The sequence below is a fragment of the Pholis gunnellus genome, assembly GCF_910591455.1.
Source record: "Pholis gunnellus genome assembly, chromosome: 10".
Taxonomy (NCBI): Eukaryota; Metazoa; Chordata; class Actinopteri; order Perciformes; family Pholidae; genus Pholis; species Pholis gunnellus.
Genome location: NC_136537.1, coordinates 25382739 through 25401567, shown reverse-complemented (window position 1 = coordinate 25401567; position 18829 = coordinate 25382739). Strand labels below are relative to the sequence as shown.

Here is an 18829-nt window from a genome sequence, read left to right as displayed (position 1 = left end):
TATTATCTGATGTTATTGTGGGTATTATGGCTTATATTCAATATCCAGAGACAACTGCCTGAGAGCTTTTCTCAGAAACAGAGCTCATTCAGACACACATGTTAGAATGAGTGTGTATTGGAGCATGAACGTGTGCACTAAATGAGTTTGGACCAAAGTGGTGGAACAATTTATAGCTTCTCTTACAGCCAATTAAAATAATATCTAACTGAGTAATTGATCAGGAGTCATTGAATGGACTTTGTGTAAATCATGAATCCATTAATTAGCCTGAAAATACCTCGGTGTCCATGAATAAAATCGTGATTAAACCCCCTGAATCTACAATTTAAAAAGAGACATTTGAAGGTAATTTAAGGGACACAATAATGTGATCTGAGCGGTTTCTGTGCAGGACGTCTGAAGGCAGGCAGCTGAAATTAATAGAGTGAAGGAGAGCCGGACGGATCGATCCGCCGGCTCATCTGAAAAATTGATGAGGGGAGATAAAGAGCTGCTGGTAATTTATGATGTCAGATTAAAACGTGCCCGCTGCACTCTCCTTCCCTTCATACCTCTCGTTTCTTACAAAACTCATCTTCCTGAATTTCTCCACGTGGATTCAAATACTTTGGACTGAAAGGTCAGAAAACGCTTCATATGTTTACATCGTTCTGTTTAAACCGGAAGGTTTTCCACACGTCCAATCCCACAATCCACATTACACTGATTACCTCTGAAAGGGTGATGTGCATGAAAAAGTGTACCCGCGATATGTAATATTACATAACGATATATATTGTTATATAATATCACATATCGCAGATATATATATATATTTATAAATATGGTGCTAAAGTACATTTTAGTTCATTCAATTTAATTTGTTTCTGAAAGATGATGAAGAAACTTCTGTATCGAGCCGAGAATTATGTACAAATAAGTACGAGTTAAAGGAAAATAAGTGTAAACAATAGTTTGTAGACGTGTCGTCATCATTTTATCCTGTGAAACATTCGTGTGAAATTGTCATAAACTTCATGATTAATGGAAAAAACTGTTTTACATTGAGGTCACAGTGACCTTTGACCTCAATAGTTTTAAAGTGACTTTTCTGCACAAAATTAAAAGCAAAAACACAAACGCTGAAAGTCAGATATTACAGCGTTTGCTGGGGTCATTATTTGCATATTTCTTTACTCACTTTTAGAGATTATGTGTAAAACTGTACGTCGATGAAAACTCTTAAAACAAAGCAGCTTCATCTTTAAACAAAATAATGTTACTAAAATATGCAGAAAGTGTTGTTGAGAGATGTTTGTCCTCCAGATGTTCTTCACCGTCCAACTGTTGAATCTCATTCAGCGGTTCTGATCGGAAAGAGAACCGCTGATTTCATTTAGTTATATTTGTGTTAAAGTCCACTGAGAACACCTTCATTCATCTATTGAAACAATAAATCAGCTGAAAGTGATTCAACTAATAATAAAAGGAGTCCTGTATTCTGCTGAACCTTCACTGTTCATTATATAAAACCACTTCACTGTCAAATTCATCATTCATTCATATATAAAGTAAAATAAGATAAAAAGTACTTCAGCTACAAAGTCCTGCATTCAAAACCTCACTGAAGTAAAAGTGTATAAGTATTATCAGAATGTAAGTATTATCAGTACTTAAAGGAAGTACATATTGATAGATCAGTAAAATGTTTAATATTACTGCTGCATTAATGTGTACGAGTTTACCCTTTATATGCTGTTGGCTCTCTGAGATGTAGTACAGTATAAAGTACTACATGTACCTCTGAGATGTAGTACAGTATAAAGTACTACATGTACCTCTGAGATGTAGTACAGTATAAAGTACTACATGTACCTCTGAGATGTAGTACAGTATAAAGTACTACATGTACCTCTGAGATGTAGTACAGTATAAAGTACTACATGTACCTCTGAGATGTAGTAGATGCTGCTAAAACTTCTGTTTTTATTGCTTTCATAAAATAAAATGAGATTTTTCCCAAAACAGTGAACTTTACATCATCGGCCACACTTGTAAATGTCCCACAAAACCCTTCAGTGTGTGCGTGTGTGTGTGTGTGTGTGTGTGTGTGTGTGTGTGTGTGTCGTCCTGTACTTCTATTTGTGAGAACCAATTAGACTTTAGGCTCAAGTGTGATGACATGTTTTCTGTTCCTCTCTTCTTTAAAGGTTTGTTTGTAGTTCAAGACTTTCTTTAAAAGGTAAAGTTTGAGGATGATGTCATATGAGTGCATCAGAATGAGTGTGTGTGTGTGTGTGTGTGTGTTCGTCCTCATTGCTGCAGGAAAACAAAGGAGAGGAATGTTGTCCTGAATAACTTTCCTCTCGTTAACTCATGGATCGTTGAGCTCGTTAGGACACATTTCAAACTGTCACATGTTGAGATCTCACACAGAATGTGTGTCGTATTAATTCTGTTCTAGTGAGAATATAAAAGCAAATCTATCTGGTTAGACATGTTGAATTGTGATTATTATCATTTTAATCCTTAAATATGGTAAATATGTGTTTTGTTGGGGCCACAGTGACCTTTGACCACCAACATCTAATCAGTTCCTCCCAGGCAGAAACATCTGGCGCTACGAAGTGAAGTCAAAGCTTCATGTGTTGAAGCTGCATTCTCTCTAGTGTCCACCAGGGGGCGACTCCTCTGGTTGTATAGAAGTCTATGAGAAAATGACTCTACTTCTCTCTTGATTTATTACCTCAGTAAACATTGTAAACATGAGTTTATGGTCTCAATCTCTAGTTTCAAGTCTTCTTCAATACAGCATGATGTTCATTTAGTACATGATGGTCCATTTAGAGTCAAACAGACCATAAAGCAGGGGATGCTTTAGGGGCGGGGCTACACGGTGATTGACAGGTCTCTACCAGAGTTGTCTGTGTTTTTTCATCTTATAACTTTAACCCTTTCAAATTCTGTTTTTACTTCATGAAAGTTCATTGTTACATTTTATTTGCCTAAAACTTCAGCGTTTGATAACTCCGCCCTCGTGAGTCACTTCCGGTTCCAAAAAACCAAGATGGTGACGGCCAAGAAGACAAACTCGAGGCTTCAAAATGGTACAAACGTACAAAGAAAAGTGGCACTTCAGCAGCTGCTGTGGGATTTGAACCCGCGGTGTCCACGTGTCTCGTTAACTCACCTATTCTGATGAATCCGTCTTCTGTCCGATGGTACTTTGGTGTTTTCTCTCTCCCCTCCGTCAAGGCCTCTTTATCCGCCTGAATATTCTGGAAAAAACACACAAACACATCCTCATATTCATGTCACTATTAATTATACAGAAAGAGAACAGTAAATAATACATAATGTTTGTTCTGTACAAACATTATGTATTAAAGGCTGCTTTGTCAAAACTACATACTCAAATATTTTGTAATTTGTTTCATTATGGCTCGCAAGTATGGTGAAATGTGAAAAGGTCTGTCCAACAGTATTCCAACAGTATACACATTCATGGATGGATGGATGAGTGGATGAATAATGGCTGATGGATGGGTGATGGATGGATGGATGTTTAGATGAATTGATATTTCTCTTTTTCTTCCTCCGTCTCTTCTCCGCTAAGGTTGATCTCAGTAAATCTCCGTCCGTCCTGCTTTGACATTTAGTCTTAATCAGCCTTCGTCTCACAGTCGACCACAGAAGAGGAAGACGCCGCGATCCACCACACTGAGTCTGTTCTCAATAACATGAGATACGGACCCGACATCCAGTTCGTCTCTTAGTGAAGTGAACTGGTTCAGTAACTGGATTCACAGACTCACGTCGAATGGCAGAACCTCCACTGATGTGTTGAAGAGTTTGTCGCCTGGATGTTCAATGTTCCCGCTCCGAAAGAAATACCTGAGAGAAGAAGAAGGACGAAGACAGGGAAGGTGAGCACCATGTAACCTCTGGTACCCAGAGATACCCCTGAGACTGGAGAACCCACTAGTATCCACCAGTACTCTGCAGTAACCTGGTATCTTACCCTCATGCCTCCTGTACCTCCAAGGTAACCTCTAGTACCCTTTGATACCTCTGAGACAATGTAAACCACTAGCACCCCCTAGTACACTGTAATACCCTGGTATCCTACCTTCATGCCTCTTGCACCTCCTAGGTTGCCTCTAGTACCGGCTGACACCCCTGTGACCGTATAACCCACTAGGATCCTCTAGTACCGTGTAATACCCTAGTATCCTACCCTCACTTGCAACTCCTAGGTAATCTTTGGTACCCTCTGATACCCCTGAGACTGTGTAAACACCCTAATACCACCACAGTACCTTGTATGGCCCTGGTTCCCCTCCCAACCCGTAACTCTTTGTTGCCTTACACCCTAGACCCCTGGAGTACCCTCTAAGTACCCTACAGTACCCAGAATGCTCTGATATCTGCTTGTACCCATTTTATCTTATAATACCCACAAATAAAAATGGCTTCTGGTGAATTAGTATCCTCTTGTGACCTGTGTTGCCCCGGCCTCTTCTGGTGCCCCTCATATCGTGTAACTTCTAGTACACCTTGCTGCCCCCGATACCATGTAGCAACCTAGTACCTCCTTATTACCCTGTAATGTCCTGGTACCTTCTGGTACCCCTCACAACTCTTGCACCGCCAAGGTAACCCTTAGCACCTTCTGATACCCCTGAGACAGTGTAATCCCCTAGGGGTACCCTCAATAACCTGTCATGTCCTAGTATCATCTGGTACCCCTCACAGCTCCAGTACCACATAGCTCCCGGGTACCCACCTCTCGATGCGGACAGGCGTGAAGAATCGTATCCGTATGAAATCCCCCAATACGGGCGTGAAGGCCCAGAAGAAGTCCTCCCCCAGGTAGGCTTTCTCCAGGGTGAAGTGCTGGTAGGTCTTCAGGCTGGTCGTCACCTCCGCCAGCGGGTTGGCGTGACCCTTATGGAGGGTCTGTTTCCCAAAGTCCTTATCCTGGAACAAATCATGGTTTTGTTGAGCTTAAATGTTATTAAATTAGTGAATTTATGCAGTTGCATAATGCTTTTAATGTGGATAAGTAGATTTAGATTTCAGGGAGATTTGTTCTACTGTATGTTTGTGTTGCCTCTGAGAGATGAAGATGACAGCATTGAACAGTTAGTCATCCTGGACTAGCCTTCTACACAGACTGGTATCATTGCCAGCCTTGCTAGCTGCTGATGACTAATCCAGTTTCAGTTCAGTGCACAGACACTAAAGATACGAGCAGAACAAGCATGACTGAGAGAGTTATCTTGATGCACTTTAAGAGGCATTTCTTTGTCCCCGAGTGACCAAATACTGACCTTCAAAATCATTTCCCGGTGATTTATCCAGGTGAATGTCACCGTTTCAAGTCTTGACTTAACATTTAACTTGTTTAGCCTGTTTTGGGGGGAATCACTCAAGCAACTTTAATTCTTCCAATTTAACTTTTAAAACTCAGGGTTGATTTTCTTACTAAAACCACGGTGAGCGTTTCAGGCTGGAGGGTAATAGTTTTGTTTGACCTCCGTCTGTACACGGCTCCACGCCGGGCCTGGCCTCCGCGGTTCAATCTCCACATCAAGGAGGCTGCTGGTCCGGGGACGGCCGGATCAATATCCAATCGATCGGACCGGATTGCGGCAGCGGTCGGCTGCGGCTAATATCCATCGCTCTTAACACAGTAATCAGTGGCGAGGCCGAGACGTTCCCGCTGCCACCGCTGTGAGATACTGCAGTTTGTGTTTGAGACTGCAGAGGCTTTCAATCTCTCCAGAGACTGAACTTCGACTGAACCTCTGTTTCAAATTCACTAAACTTTACTCTGACAGCTGACCAGTGCAACCAGTCTTTGATCTTCAGCTACAGCTCAGATATACGTTGTACAGTTTCATTTCACCGAGAGAGAATACCTTCACATTGGACGATTCCGCTCGGCTCAGATTTGCACATTCAGTACCGATACGTGAAATATTGTGTCCCGTTTGTCCCGAAGTGAAAAGTAAGAGGTCGGAGGTCGAAGTAGTGCACGACTGTGAAATGAGTTTTTCTGCCAGAAACATCAATCTCTTCCAAACCTTCACACAGGCTTATTAGCATCCATCCCAGAATGAGCTGGAACATGTTTTTGGCCTGCTGCCACCGCGACCCGACCCCGGATATCCAGAACCTCCACCGTGGTTTATTCTTTCTTACATTTATATTATATATATATCTAAAAACAGATGACCCCCCCCCCCCCCCCCCCCCTATTTTCTGACATTATCACCCTAAAATAATTGGATCAGACTTGTCTGTAACAATCCAACACTGGAATCTAAATCAGTATAATACTAATAATATTATGTAACTATAGAACTTAGATATCATTGTGCAGAAATACCAGGTTGAAGCACAATGTGGCCGACTAAGCCTTCTGTTTTAGAGGCAGGACAAAATAAAAATAAAATCTTTTTAAAATAATTTATTTACAGACTTTTGTATGAATAATCCAGTAAGTGTATGTTATTATGATTTTAGTTACAAGTGCAGATCTAAATCTGACCTCAGAGCAGATAAATCCTGGTTGGGAACTACGGCTGTATATATATATATATATATATATATATATATATATATAAAGAAAGTTAATATTTCTAAAAACATTAGCACTGAACATAATCCAAGGTTTTGCACGTCACAGAATAATTAATTATAATAGTTATAATAATTGAACCTCTGTATGGTTTAATCTATACTTCACAGAGTGTAATGTTTGGCCTTATTTGAAAAACAACAACAACACATTTCGAGATGTTTGCACTGAAATGATTTGCCAAAATTAAATGTGATAGTAATTCAAGTGAAAATGGAAATTCGTGAATGTATTTAAGTAGCAGAAGAAAGAGAAATCAAAACATTTTAAACTTTAAATAAGACATGAAAAGTGACTAAAGCATCTACATTTTAATCTGCTGCTGGCTGATGTCATCACACACACACACACACACACACACACACTCACACACACACACACACTCATTACCTTGAGTTTCTGTATCTTTCCAGCCAGAGACGAGTGCGTGCCGACGTGCTGGAAGAGAGACGGTTTGAACCGAATCCTCAGGTTTGCTTTCTGCCTGTCGCAGTGTTTCTGATGGAGACACACAAACAGACTTTCATCATCTGTTAAAAACCTTCACTTCAACAACACGACCTCCTGCAGAAGAACACCAGCGTCGCTCCACAGGTGAAGGTGACGTGTGAGGAGGTCGGCTGCTCACCGCGTCCTTCTCCGGGTTGCACACTTTGACCCACATGATGTGGTCCAGCAGCCAGTCGATGGGTTTGTCTTTGTAGAACATCAACATGAACTCCACGATGAGCGACAGGTCCAGAGACTTGAACATCTTTCCTGTCAGAGAACAAGAGGGTTTAGTTTACTGCCCTCCATCTTTGTTTCACTTTCATTTGATGTACTTTTAATCACCTTTATTGATTGTTTTTACTCTTTTATATATAAATATATATATTTTTAATGATTGTAAAGCACTTGGTGAAATGGTTCTATGAAAGGTAATAATAATAAATAGTATTACCTCCATTTTATTTAATTTGGTGTATTTGTAACATTACTTTTATTGAAGGTCATAAAGTGAAGTGAACAGACTGAACCAATGAGGAGTTCAGCTCTGGTCCCGCCCCCTTCAGGTCCACTCCGATGTGTCTGGACATTTCAGCCCCCGAAGGCAACAGAATAAAAAAATAAAATAAAAACCAACAGAAACGAGCCCCTGCAGACGAAGCCGGACAGAAAGCTAAACTTAGCAAAAATGTAAAAACTCAGATTTGAAGAGTTGAATTACGGAGCCTGAAGCTCTCCGTCGGATTTAATCCAGTGAGTCAGATTCACAACGATGAAGTGATGAGAGCAGAACGTCTGCAACGGGGCCGGAGAGGTCTGGTGAGCTCAGAAACCAGGACCAGTGAGGACCAGGGGGAGGACCAGGGGGAGGACCAGGGGGGGGGACCAGGGGGGGGACCAGGGGGAGGACCAGGGGGAGGACCAGTGAGGACCAGGGGGAGGACTTGAGGAGGACTTGAGGAGGACTTGAGGAGGACTTGAGGAGGACTTGAAAGTTGTGGAGGTGGAAAGTTACAAGTACATTCAAGACCTCTACACATCCAAGGTACTTGTACTATATTTGAGTCTTTCTACTTCTACTCCGATACACTTATCTGACACCTTTAGTTACTTAAACATAAATAAAGAGTTTTACACACAAAATATATGAAGAGTTTATGAAATATGATGTTTAATATTAATACAATAAATACCTAAATTATTATTATCATTATAATCATAATTATTGTTATTTGTACTATTATTATTATCATCATTACCATTCATATTATTATTATTTTAATTTTATTATCATCATTACCATTATTATCATCATAATTATTGTTATTATGATTATTATTATCATAATGATTATTATCATGATTGTTATTTTTACTATTATTATTGTACGTTATATTTGTATATATATTCTATACATTACATTACAGTCATTTAGCAGACGCTTTTATCCAAAGCGACTTACAATTCAGATTATATCACAATTCTACCCCGTAGGCACAGCTACGGGAGACATTTGGGGGTTAAGTGTCTTGCTCAAGGACACATCAACATGCGACTAGTGGAGCCTGAACCGGGGATCGAACCTCGGATTGAAAGACGGCCCTGCTCTCCACTTCGCCACAGTCGCCCGACTAATAATGAGCTTCCTGCAGCTCTTCTGTCCAACATACTTTCTCTCTTCTTGAAGAACAAAGAGAGAGTGATGACGGACACTCACTGAATACCCATAATGCAACAGTTTCATCAGCCTCACTCACCAGGAGAATCACATCTGAGGGTTTTATTTTTGAATGATGTCCCCAAAACTGAAACGAGAGCTTATTTTCCAACAATAAAAATGTTCTGCTTTGCACACGTTGGTCACAATTATTTGATAATACAATTAAATCTAAAATGTGTCGGTTAAGCCTCTGAAATAAATCAGCGTGTGCGTCCCGGCGGCTTTCAGCAGCAGAGAGAATATAACACACATAATGACATAATTGATTGCCAGTCAAATCAATAATTCACACTTAAAATGTTTAATTTCTTGATGGAGGAAGAGACGCCTTGAGCAGAGAGTTCAGAGTGATTATCACAAACTCAAATCTGTGACACAAATGTTTTCATCTCATTACTGCAGAAATACAACACGATAATAACACACTTATGTTCTATGATGAGATGATAATAACACGCTTATGTTCTATGATGAGATGATAATAACACACTTATGTTCTATAATGAGATGATAATAACACGCTTATGTTCTATGATGAGATGATAATAACACGCTTATGTTCTATGATGAGATGATAATAACACGCTTATGTTCTATGATGAGATGATAATAACACGCTTATGTTCTATGATGAGATGATAATAACACGCTTATGTTCTATGATGAGATGATAATAACACGCTTATGTTCTATGATGAGATGATAATAACACGCTTATGTTCTATGATGAGATGATAACACGCTTATGTTCTATGATGAGATGATAATAACACACTTATGTTCTATGATGACATGATAATAACACGCTTATGTTCTATGATGAGATGATAATAACACGCTTATGTTCTATGATGACATGATAATAACACGCTTATGTTCTATGATGAGATGATAATAACACACTTATGTTCTATGATGACATGATAATAACACGCTTATGTTCTATGATGACATGATAATAACACGCTTATGTTCTATAATGATGAGATGATAATAACAATTATTATTATTCTTTTTCAAATTTATTATCATTTTCATCATGATTATCATAATTGTCAATAATATTATAACTACTACTATTACTACTATTATTATCATCATCACCATCATAATTGACATTATGATTGTTATTATTATGTGTATTATTACAACTATAACCATCACTACTATTATTATTATTGAAAAATATTATATTTGAAATTATTATTATTATTATTAATATTACTTACATTTGTAATATTTCATATTATCAATGAGAAATGACCAGCAGTGACTCACCGATGAAGCCGAGCTGAGAGAACTCGAGGATCATCCATTCTTCTGACGGCTGCTGCAACGCAAAGTTCTTCATCGTGGTGAAGAAGTTCGGACGAGCGACGATGTCGTCCTCCAACTGTGGGGGGGGGGGGGGGGGGGGGGGGGGCAGAGAGACTCGTTTTATTCTAATATTTTATTATATGTCCTGCATACTGTACATCAACAACTATTTTTGTATATCTAATTTTTTTTTAGAAATGTTCACCAATTTCATGAATTATTACGGGTTTTGAATATTAAACCATTTTTTTCCGCATATTTGATCAAATAAAAAAAAATATATTTTACAAATTACTTTCATGATGATTGATGATAATTTACAGATCAGTTTATTATAAAAAAATATTATATACAAATAATTTATATATATATAAATTATTTGTATATAATATTTTACTCATACTTTTCAATATTTAACAAATCTATTTTCGATATTCAACAGTTTTTTATTTCACGAACATCTTGAGGACATAAAAAAGTGTAGAAAAATTAAGTCTTCATTTAATTTTTTATTTAAATCATATTAGTCTCATAATTATAGGTCAGCATATGGAAACGTTCTTTATGAGCTGATTAAATCTGTTTATTTTCTCTCTTCAGGTAAAAACTTAATATAATATTTCTCTCTTTATTAACTCGATCGACTGTTTTCAGACTCACAGATTGTCTGTTTTTCTTCTTCAGATGTTTCTTCTTCTTCTCATCTTTAAAGAGAACAAAGACTCAACGCCTCCATTAATGTCCCCGTCAGTCTACCCACAATGCAACAGTTTCATCAGCTTCAAACCTCCAGCGGGTTTTTACATCAGAGTCTGTTTTTCCTTTAATGACTCTTCAGTTTAAATAGATTCAGCACAGCGAGGTTTTACACCACGTTCTTTACTTTATTTATATTTACTTTATTGACGTGGTTATACGATCGTATCACGGGGGAGTTGAGAGGATTCACACACATTTCATCTTTATTTAACAAGAAAGGCTCAGGTTTTGTGTCGGGTTTTTTTGGGACATTTGCTGAAACAAGTTGTAATTTATTTGAAACCATTAAATCAATAAATCAAAAATGTGAATTAATAAATAAAATGGGAATTTTATTTTTATGTTATTTATTATTATAATATAGTTTATTAGATATTTATTATTTAATAATGTATTCATTATTTTATTGTTAATGAACACTTCCTGCAGATGTTTCACAATAAAAGCCTGCAGAGGAAAGGCTTTTATTGTGACGGTTTCTTTCTTTCCTACCTGGACGTAGTAAGTTCCTTTAGACTGAGCGTACATCATCAGGTAACAGTAGTCCAGGTTCTGCTTCGTCCTCCACCTGAGGAAGAGGAGGAGGAGGAGGAGGAGGAGGAGGAGGAGGAGGAGGAGGAGTTACTCCACGATGTCATTACATCGCTAAAGGTTGAAGATGATATTTGAATTAAAGGGAGACACACAAGCTAAATATCACCATGAAACTTCACCAGCTCATTACTCACATTAAGATGAATATTTATTGTAACGTTGTAATGTTATGTTTAAATATGCAAATGAGGCGTTATGTAACGGTACATTTTGGTTGAATTCTATCAGAAATCTACAAACAGACAAAGTAGTAAAATAAAAGTTTTCTGTCGTCGAGTCTGAAACAAGACAAGTTATGGAAGAAAAAAATAGTCTGAGAATGTATTAAAAGCATTGTGTTTGTCTCCCCGTAATGCTCTAAATGTCAAATAGAAAACCTTTAAACGTAGAAACAGACAAATATCTAGAGACGAAAAGAAGCACAACTGGAAGAAAAATGGGGAAAAAAACAAATGCAATGAAAAACAATACAAATAAGTATTAAATATGTTATAATGGACTCATATAATGCAGCAATGAAAGATCATGAATCACACAAGTGAAGGTAGATTTAGACGCTGCAGGCTGACGACCAGCAGCTCTTCTTCTCCAATTTGCATAATTTCAAAGCGTCTCTATTTACCGGACGTCACGGAAGAAATGACTGCAGAGACACTGAATATATTGAATAATGTTCCTGCTGCTGTTTCCCTCACGAAGGTCTGAAGGATTAAAGTTTTATCGCCACACGAATGAAACCAGTGTGTGTTCAGACGAGTTCAGTCAACAGAAGAGAGAAAAACACACACTGTGCTCAATATTTACTGAAGGAAACCCTGTGTTCATATCCAGTGGTGGAAGAAGTACTCAGAAGTAAAAGTACTAATAGAGCAACGTATTCTCATGAAACAGCTCATGACCATATCTGGACTGAGGAGGAGTGAGGTAGAGACGCCGTATACGTCTCTGGTAGAGACCTGTCAATCACTGTATAGCCCCGCCCTAAAGCATCCCCTGCTTTATGGTCTGTGTGACTCTAAATGGACCATCATGTACTAAATGAACATCATGCTGTATTGAAGAAGACTTGAAACTAGAGATTGAGACCATAAACTCATGTTTACAATGTTTACTGAGGGAATAAATCAAGAGAGAAGTAGAGTCATTTTCTCATAGACTTCTATACAACCAGAGGAGTCGCCCCCTGGTGGTCATTAGAGAGAATGCAGCTTTAACACGTGAAGCATCAGATTCACTCGTCTTCTTCAATAAAAACAGACTGAAGAGGAAACAACACTCACGTTTTCACCAAAGACGTATTTGTTGCTTCAACTAACAGCAGCAACACGTTTCACTCGGACAGAGGAGGTTAAATAAAAGCGATCGATAATACGCTGTGACAGATTCCTCCATTTTGGATTCTCCGTCCCCTAAAAGGTCACATTTAGTCATTTATCCTCCCCGCCATGAACTTTCTGTATCCTTCATCCTCCTCTCCGTCTTCACTTCTCCTCTACCTTCCTTCAGTCCTTTCCTCCCTTTAGATTCCCTCCTTGTCTTCCTCCCTTTCTCTCTCTCTCACCTCCTCCGCTCCGTCTCCCCTGTGTTACCACGGTAACAGGGGCCAAAGGGGGCGGAGCGACGGTGTATTAACTAAGATGATGTCACCTCGGGTCTGCACACTTGTTTCTGTTAAGGAAGGACTCTGTCAAGGAGACAAGGAGGCGAGCGGACTAATTTAAGTGTGTGTGTGTGTGTGTGTGTAGTTAGCTCGCTCAGTGTGGTTCAGAGCCTCATGAATTAGCCATGACAGGCTGACAGACGCCTGGGGAGCTGTTAAACACACACACACACACACACACACACACACACACACACACACACACACACACACACACACACACCATTACCCAACTCTCTGATTACTGGAGCTGATAAATCACACACACGCAGGTAAAACAGTAAGTGACTGTGTGTGTGTGTGTGTGTGTGTGTGTGTGTGTGTGTGTGTGTGTGTGTGTGTGTGTGTGTGTGTGCGTGTGTGTGTGTGAGGGAGAGCTTTAATGATGATAAACTGCAGTTACTTAAAGTTAGAGTCAGTTTTTCAGGTTAAAGTAAAACTCAACAAACTCTGAAACTCATAAACTGACTTTGAGTGAAACAACTTGTTTCATTATTGTTTCATTCAAACATCGAGAGAGTTCGCAGCAGAAAGGACCACCAGCCGGCACACATGAGCACCTGAGGGCCGCAAGGGCCCCGTGATGAGCAGAGACTTTGAGGTCTCCACAGTCTCCACTGATGGTGGGTTTCCCGTCTCGTAGCTTTGTGTTGTAGACCTCGTCCCTTGTGTCAAAGTCTAATCTACACACTGATGAAGACCATGAGGTGCGGTTAAAGCCCCTCAGGAAGCGACCACGAGCAGCAACACACCAACTAAAACTCTTATAGTCGACTATAACCCGTCGATTTATGAAGGGTTTCTCTTTTAACCGGCTTTAATGAGCTTTGCTCATGAAATTAAGGAGATCCTGCTGCGTTACAACCTGCTTCATGTTGGGAAAGCGTTCAACACGATTTATGAAAGTAGAATAAAATAGAAATGAAGACGAGTTAATGATTTAAAGCTGCTCACTGATGTTCTTCTGACTCTACAAACAGCTGCTGAGAAATAACACTGATGATCCACTTCTGCTGTTATTAAAAACAGACTTTATGGTGAAAGAGGAGTTTCCTGTCCTGAAGACACACACACACTCACACACACACTCTCACACAGACACACACACTCACACACTCACACACACACTCTCACACACACTCACACATACACACACACTCACACACACACTCTCTCACTCACACACACACACACACACACACACACACACACATACACACACACACACACACACACACACACTCTCTAACCTGACTCTCTCCTTCGGGTCACCGAAGGACTCCCGGAGTCGGGAGAAGTCGGGGTAGAAGTGGACGGACGGAGAGACGACTTCCAGAAGACCCGACTGGATCTCTGCTGGAAAACTGAGACACAGAGAAGAAGAAGCTACTTTATTATTCCTTTATGTTGTAATGTTACATCATACTGTCAAATGTGACACAATGTGCTCGATGTCAGGACAATAAAGTTAATTGAAACTGAGACAAACAGGAAGACAACAATGTGAAACACAACATGAACTTATAAACAGAGAGACAGAAGAAGAGGAGAGGAGAGGAGGATGTAGAGAAGAAGAGGAGAGTGTTAACAGGAAAAGAAGGATAGAGGGAAAGGAGAAGTAGGGAAGAGGTAGAGAGAGGAAGGACAAAGAGAGAAGGAAGTAGGAAAGAGGAGGAGGAGGCAGGAAATAAAAAGGAGGATGAGAGAGAGGAAAGAATGACATAAGAGAGGAGGAGAGAGAAGGAAAGAAGGACGTAGGAGACAGAGGTAGGGACTAAAAAGGAGGCTGAGAGAGAACAAAAGGACATAGAGATGAGGAGGTAAGTAATAGAAAAAGGAGGAAGAGGAGGATGAAGAAATTAAAATGAAGGATAAAAACATATGAGAAGAAGAAAAGAAAAGTTGACCAAAGGAAAGGAAACGATGACGTAGGAAAAAAGAGGAGAGGGTTGACAGGAAAAGAAGGAGGAAAGAGGAAAGGAAAGAAGGAAGAAGAGAAGGACAAATGGAGAAGAGGTGAAGAACAAGAGACGGTAGGGAAGAAAAGAAGGAAGAATATAAGAAGAAGTAGGTAGATAGGAAAGAAAAGGGGGATAAAAGGAAAGGAAATGAGGATGTAGAGAAGGAAAGATGTAGGTTAGAGAAAGATCTGTAAATGAAATGTAAACGAAGGAAAGAAAAGAAGGAATGAAAGGGTAAGAGAAGGAAACAAGGATGGGAAATAATAGGAAAGAGGAGGAGGAGGCAGTAGAGGATGGAGTTAGGATGTAGTGAAGGAAAGATGGAAGTAAAAGGAGGTGGGGAAGAAAAAAAAGAAGTATTTTTACAAAAAGATTCCTGCTGCTGGAACGTTCGTCCTGCAGGCTGAGTGTGTGTGAGTGTGCGTGAGTGTGTGTGTATGTGTGTGTGTATGTGTGACTGTGAGTGTGTGTGTGTGTGAGTGTGTGTGTGTGTGTGTGAGTGTGTGTGATTGTGTGTGTGTGTCTGAGTGTGAGTGTGTGATGGTGAGTGTGACTGTGTGTGTGTGTGTGTGTGTGTCTGAGTGTGTGTGACTGTGAGTGTGTGAGAGATAAACATGCTGCACTTTGACTGCATGCCGTGAACAATGGCTCACACAGCTGTTCACGCACAGCAGCGATCAAAGGGTGTACGTGTACATGCACACACACACACACACACACACACACACACACACATATACGCGCGCGCACACACACACACACACACACACATACACCATATACACGCGCACACACACACACGCGCACACACACACACACACACCACACACACACACACTCATATACACACACACACACAGGAGGTGGAGAGTCTCCTCCCGGGCCTGTTGCCGTAGAAACGGCATCCCATCATGCAGGTGGACAACTTACAGGCGCTTCAGGTTGTCTGCTACACTGCTGGCGTACTGCTGGTCGGCCTGAAGACACAAAACACAAAGACGACTGTTTCAGGTTCTTTATAGTGAACACACACAGACGTCGCCTTCAGGAACTGGTGCTTCGGTTTGGTGGCCACGCCCGGTACTGCACGTCATGTGACGCACAGTTAACACATCTACAATCTTTTCAAAATAAACTTCTGTCTTCAGAGGAAACAACTTGGTTAGGTTTATAAAAGATCATTGTTTGGGTTAACAGTGTTTATCAACAGTGTTTGTTAACAGTGTTTATCAACAGCGTTTGTCAACAGTGTTTACTAACAGTGTTTGTTAACAGTGTTTGTTAACAGTGTTTATCAACAGCGTTTGTAAACAGTGTTTACTAACAGTGTTTATCAACAGTGTTTATCAACAGTGTTTGTTAACAGTGTTTGTTAACAGTGTTTGTTAACAGTGTTTATCAACAGTGTTTGTTAACAGTGTTTATCAACAGTGTTTGTTAACAGTGTTTATCAACAGCGTTTGTAAACAGTGTTTACTAACAGCGTTTGTTAACAGTGTTTATCAACAGTGTTTGTTAACAGTGTTTATCAACAGTGTTTGTTAACAGTGTTTATCAACAGCGTTTGTAAACAGTGTTTACTAACAGTGTTTATCAACAGTGTTTGTTAACAGTGTTTATCAACAGCGTTTGTAAACAGTGTTTACTAACAGTGTTTATCAACAGTGTTTATCAACAGTGTTTGTTAACAGTGTTTGTTAACAATGTTTACTAACAGTGTTTATCAACAGTGTTTGTTAACAGTGTTTATCAACAGTGTTTGTTAACAGTGTTTATTAACAGTGTTTATCAACAGTGTTTGTTAACAGTGTTTGTTAACAGTGTTTATCAACAGTGTTTGTTAACAGTGTTTGTGAACAGTGTTTGTCGACAGTGTTTGTCAACAGTGTTTATCAACAGTGTTTGTCAACAGTGTTTGTTAACAGTGTTTATCAACAGTGTTTGTTAACAGTGTTTATCAACAGCGTTTGTAAACAGTGTTTACTAACAGTGTTTGTTAACAGTGTTTATCAACAGTGTTTGTTAACAGTGTTTATCAACAGTGTTTGTTAACAGTGTTTATCAACAGCGTTTGTAAACAGTGTTTACTAACAGTGTTTATCAACAGTGTTTGTTAACAGTGTTTATCAACAGCGTTTGTAAACAGTGTTTACTAACAGTGTTTATCAACAGTGTTTATCAACAGTGTTTATCAACAGTGTTTGTTAACAGTGTTTATCAACAGTGTTTGTTAACAGTGTTTGTTAACAGTGTTTATCAACAGTGTTTGTCAACAGTGTTTATCAACAGTGTTTGTCAACAGTGTTTATCAACAGTGTTTGTTAACAGTGTTTATCAACAGTGTTTGTTAACAGTGTTTGTTAACAATGTTTACTAACAGTGTTTATCAACAGTGTTTGTTAACAGTGTTTGTTAACAGTGTTTATCAACAGTGTTTGTCAACAGTGTTTATCAACAGTGTTTGTCAACAGTGTTTATCAACAGTGTTTGTTAACAGTGTTTATCAACAGTGTTTGTTAACAGTGTTTGTTAACAATGTTTACTAACAGTGTTTATCAATAGCGTTCGTCAACAGTGTTTGTCAACAGTGTTTATCAACAGTGTTTATCAACAGTGTTTGTTAACAGTGTTTGTTAACAGTGTTTGTTAACAGTGTTTATTAACAGTGTTTATCAACAGTGTTTATCAACAGTGTTTGTTAACAGTGTTTACTAACAGTGTTTATCAACAGTGTTTGTCAACAGTGTTTATTAACAGTGTTTACAAACAGTGTTTACTAACAGTGTTTGTTAACAGTGTTTGTTAACAGTGTTTATCAACAGTGTTTGTCAACAGTGTTTGTCAACAGTGTTTGTCAACAGTGTTTATCAACAGTGTTTATCAACAGTGTTTGTTAACAGTGTTTGTTAACAGTGTTTATTAACAGTGTTTATTAACAGTGTTTATAGCAGCACCCTGGTGGTTTATTCTGCAGCAGCTGCAGCCAGGAGAGAAGAGAAGCAAGTTGTCTTCAGTTTTTCGTAGAAACAATAAAATAATAATAAAACTTGCAATAAATCTAAATTTAGAGTTAAACTTTATGGATCTTTCGGAGGGTGTCATTGACAGGTGTTTCGAATATTTTGTCCACCCCAGTCATATCCTCTGCTTCCCGAACAAGACGCTGATGTTTTCTCTGTTTTGCGTTCGTCGCCAAACTCATGGCGTTCATTACAGTCAGTGTGTTGAAGCCACAAAACACACACACATGCACACACACACACGCACACACACACACACACACATATACATACATACACACGGTGGACTGAGATCATGTGAAAGTTTTTCTTCTCACTCGAACATCAACAACAACTTGAGCAATCGATGACATCAGAGTTAAGCCTCCCTCTCGGCCAATCAGGACCCAGATGGGGTTCCCTTAGGGGACCCAATCATCTGGCTCTGCAGGTCGCTGTGAGGTCTCTCTCACATACACGCACACGCACACGCACGCACGCACACACACACACACACACACACACACACACACACACACACACACACACACACACACACACACACACACACACACACACACAGCTGAGGAGAGTTAGTTTCTGCAGGGAGTTGGTGTGTGTGGTTTGTTTTGGCATCCTGGAGGTGCCAGCTGGGTGGAGCTTACCACAGAGCTCGGTGTTAACGAGGAGCAGACTGCTCCC

At 39.5% G+C, this 18829-nt stretch overlaps 1 protein-coding gene across 2 annotated transcripts in view; it reads right to left on the bottom strand.

Annotated features, from left to right (window-relative positions):
* LOC306701745 (alpha-1,3-mannosyl-glycoprotein 4-beta-N-acetylglucosaminyltransferase B) overlaps window positions 1–18829 on the bottom strand; it is a 62521-nt gene that overhangs the window by 6286 nt on the left and 37406 nt on the right. For both annotated transcript variants that reach the window (XM_079167141.1, XM_079167142.1), the window contains exons 5-13: window positions 16059–16105; window positions 14418–14531; window positions 11406–11481; window positions 10116–10230; window positions 7257–7387; window positions 7019–7126; window positions 4769–4962; window positions 3798–3876; window positions 3173–3260 (exon numbers count right to left, since the gene is read on the bottom strand). In XM_079167141.1, coding sequence (XP_079023267.1) covers window positions 3173–3260; window positions 3798–3876; window positions 4769–4962; window positions 7019–7126; window positions 7257–7387; window positions 10116–10230; window positions 11406–11481; window positions 14418–14531; window positions 16059–16105 — 952 coding nt within the window. The remainder of the gene's footprint in view (window positions 1–3172; window positions 3261–3797; window positions 3877–4768; window positions 4963–7018; window positions 7127–7256; window positions 7388–10115; window positions 10231–11405; window positions 11482–14417; window positions 14532–16058; window positions 16106–18829) is intronic.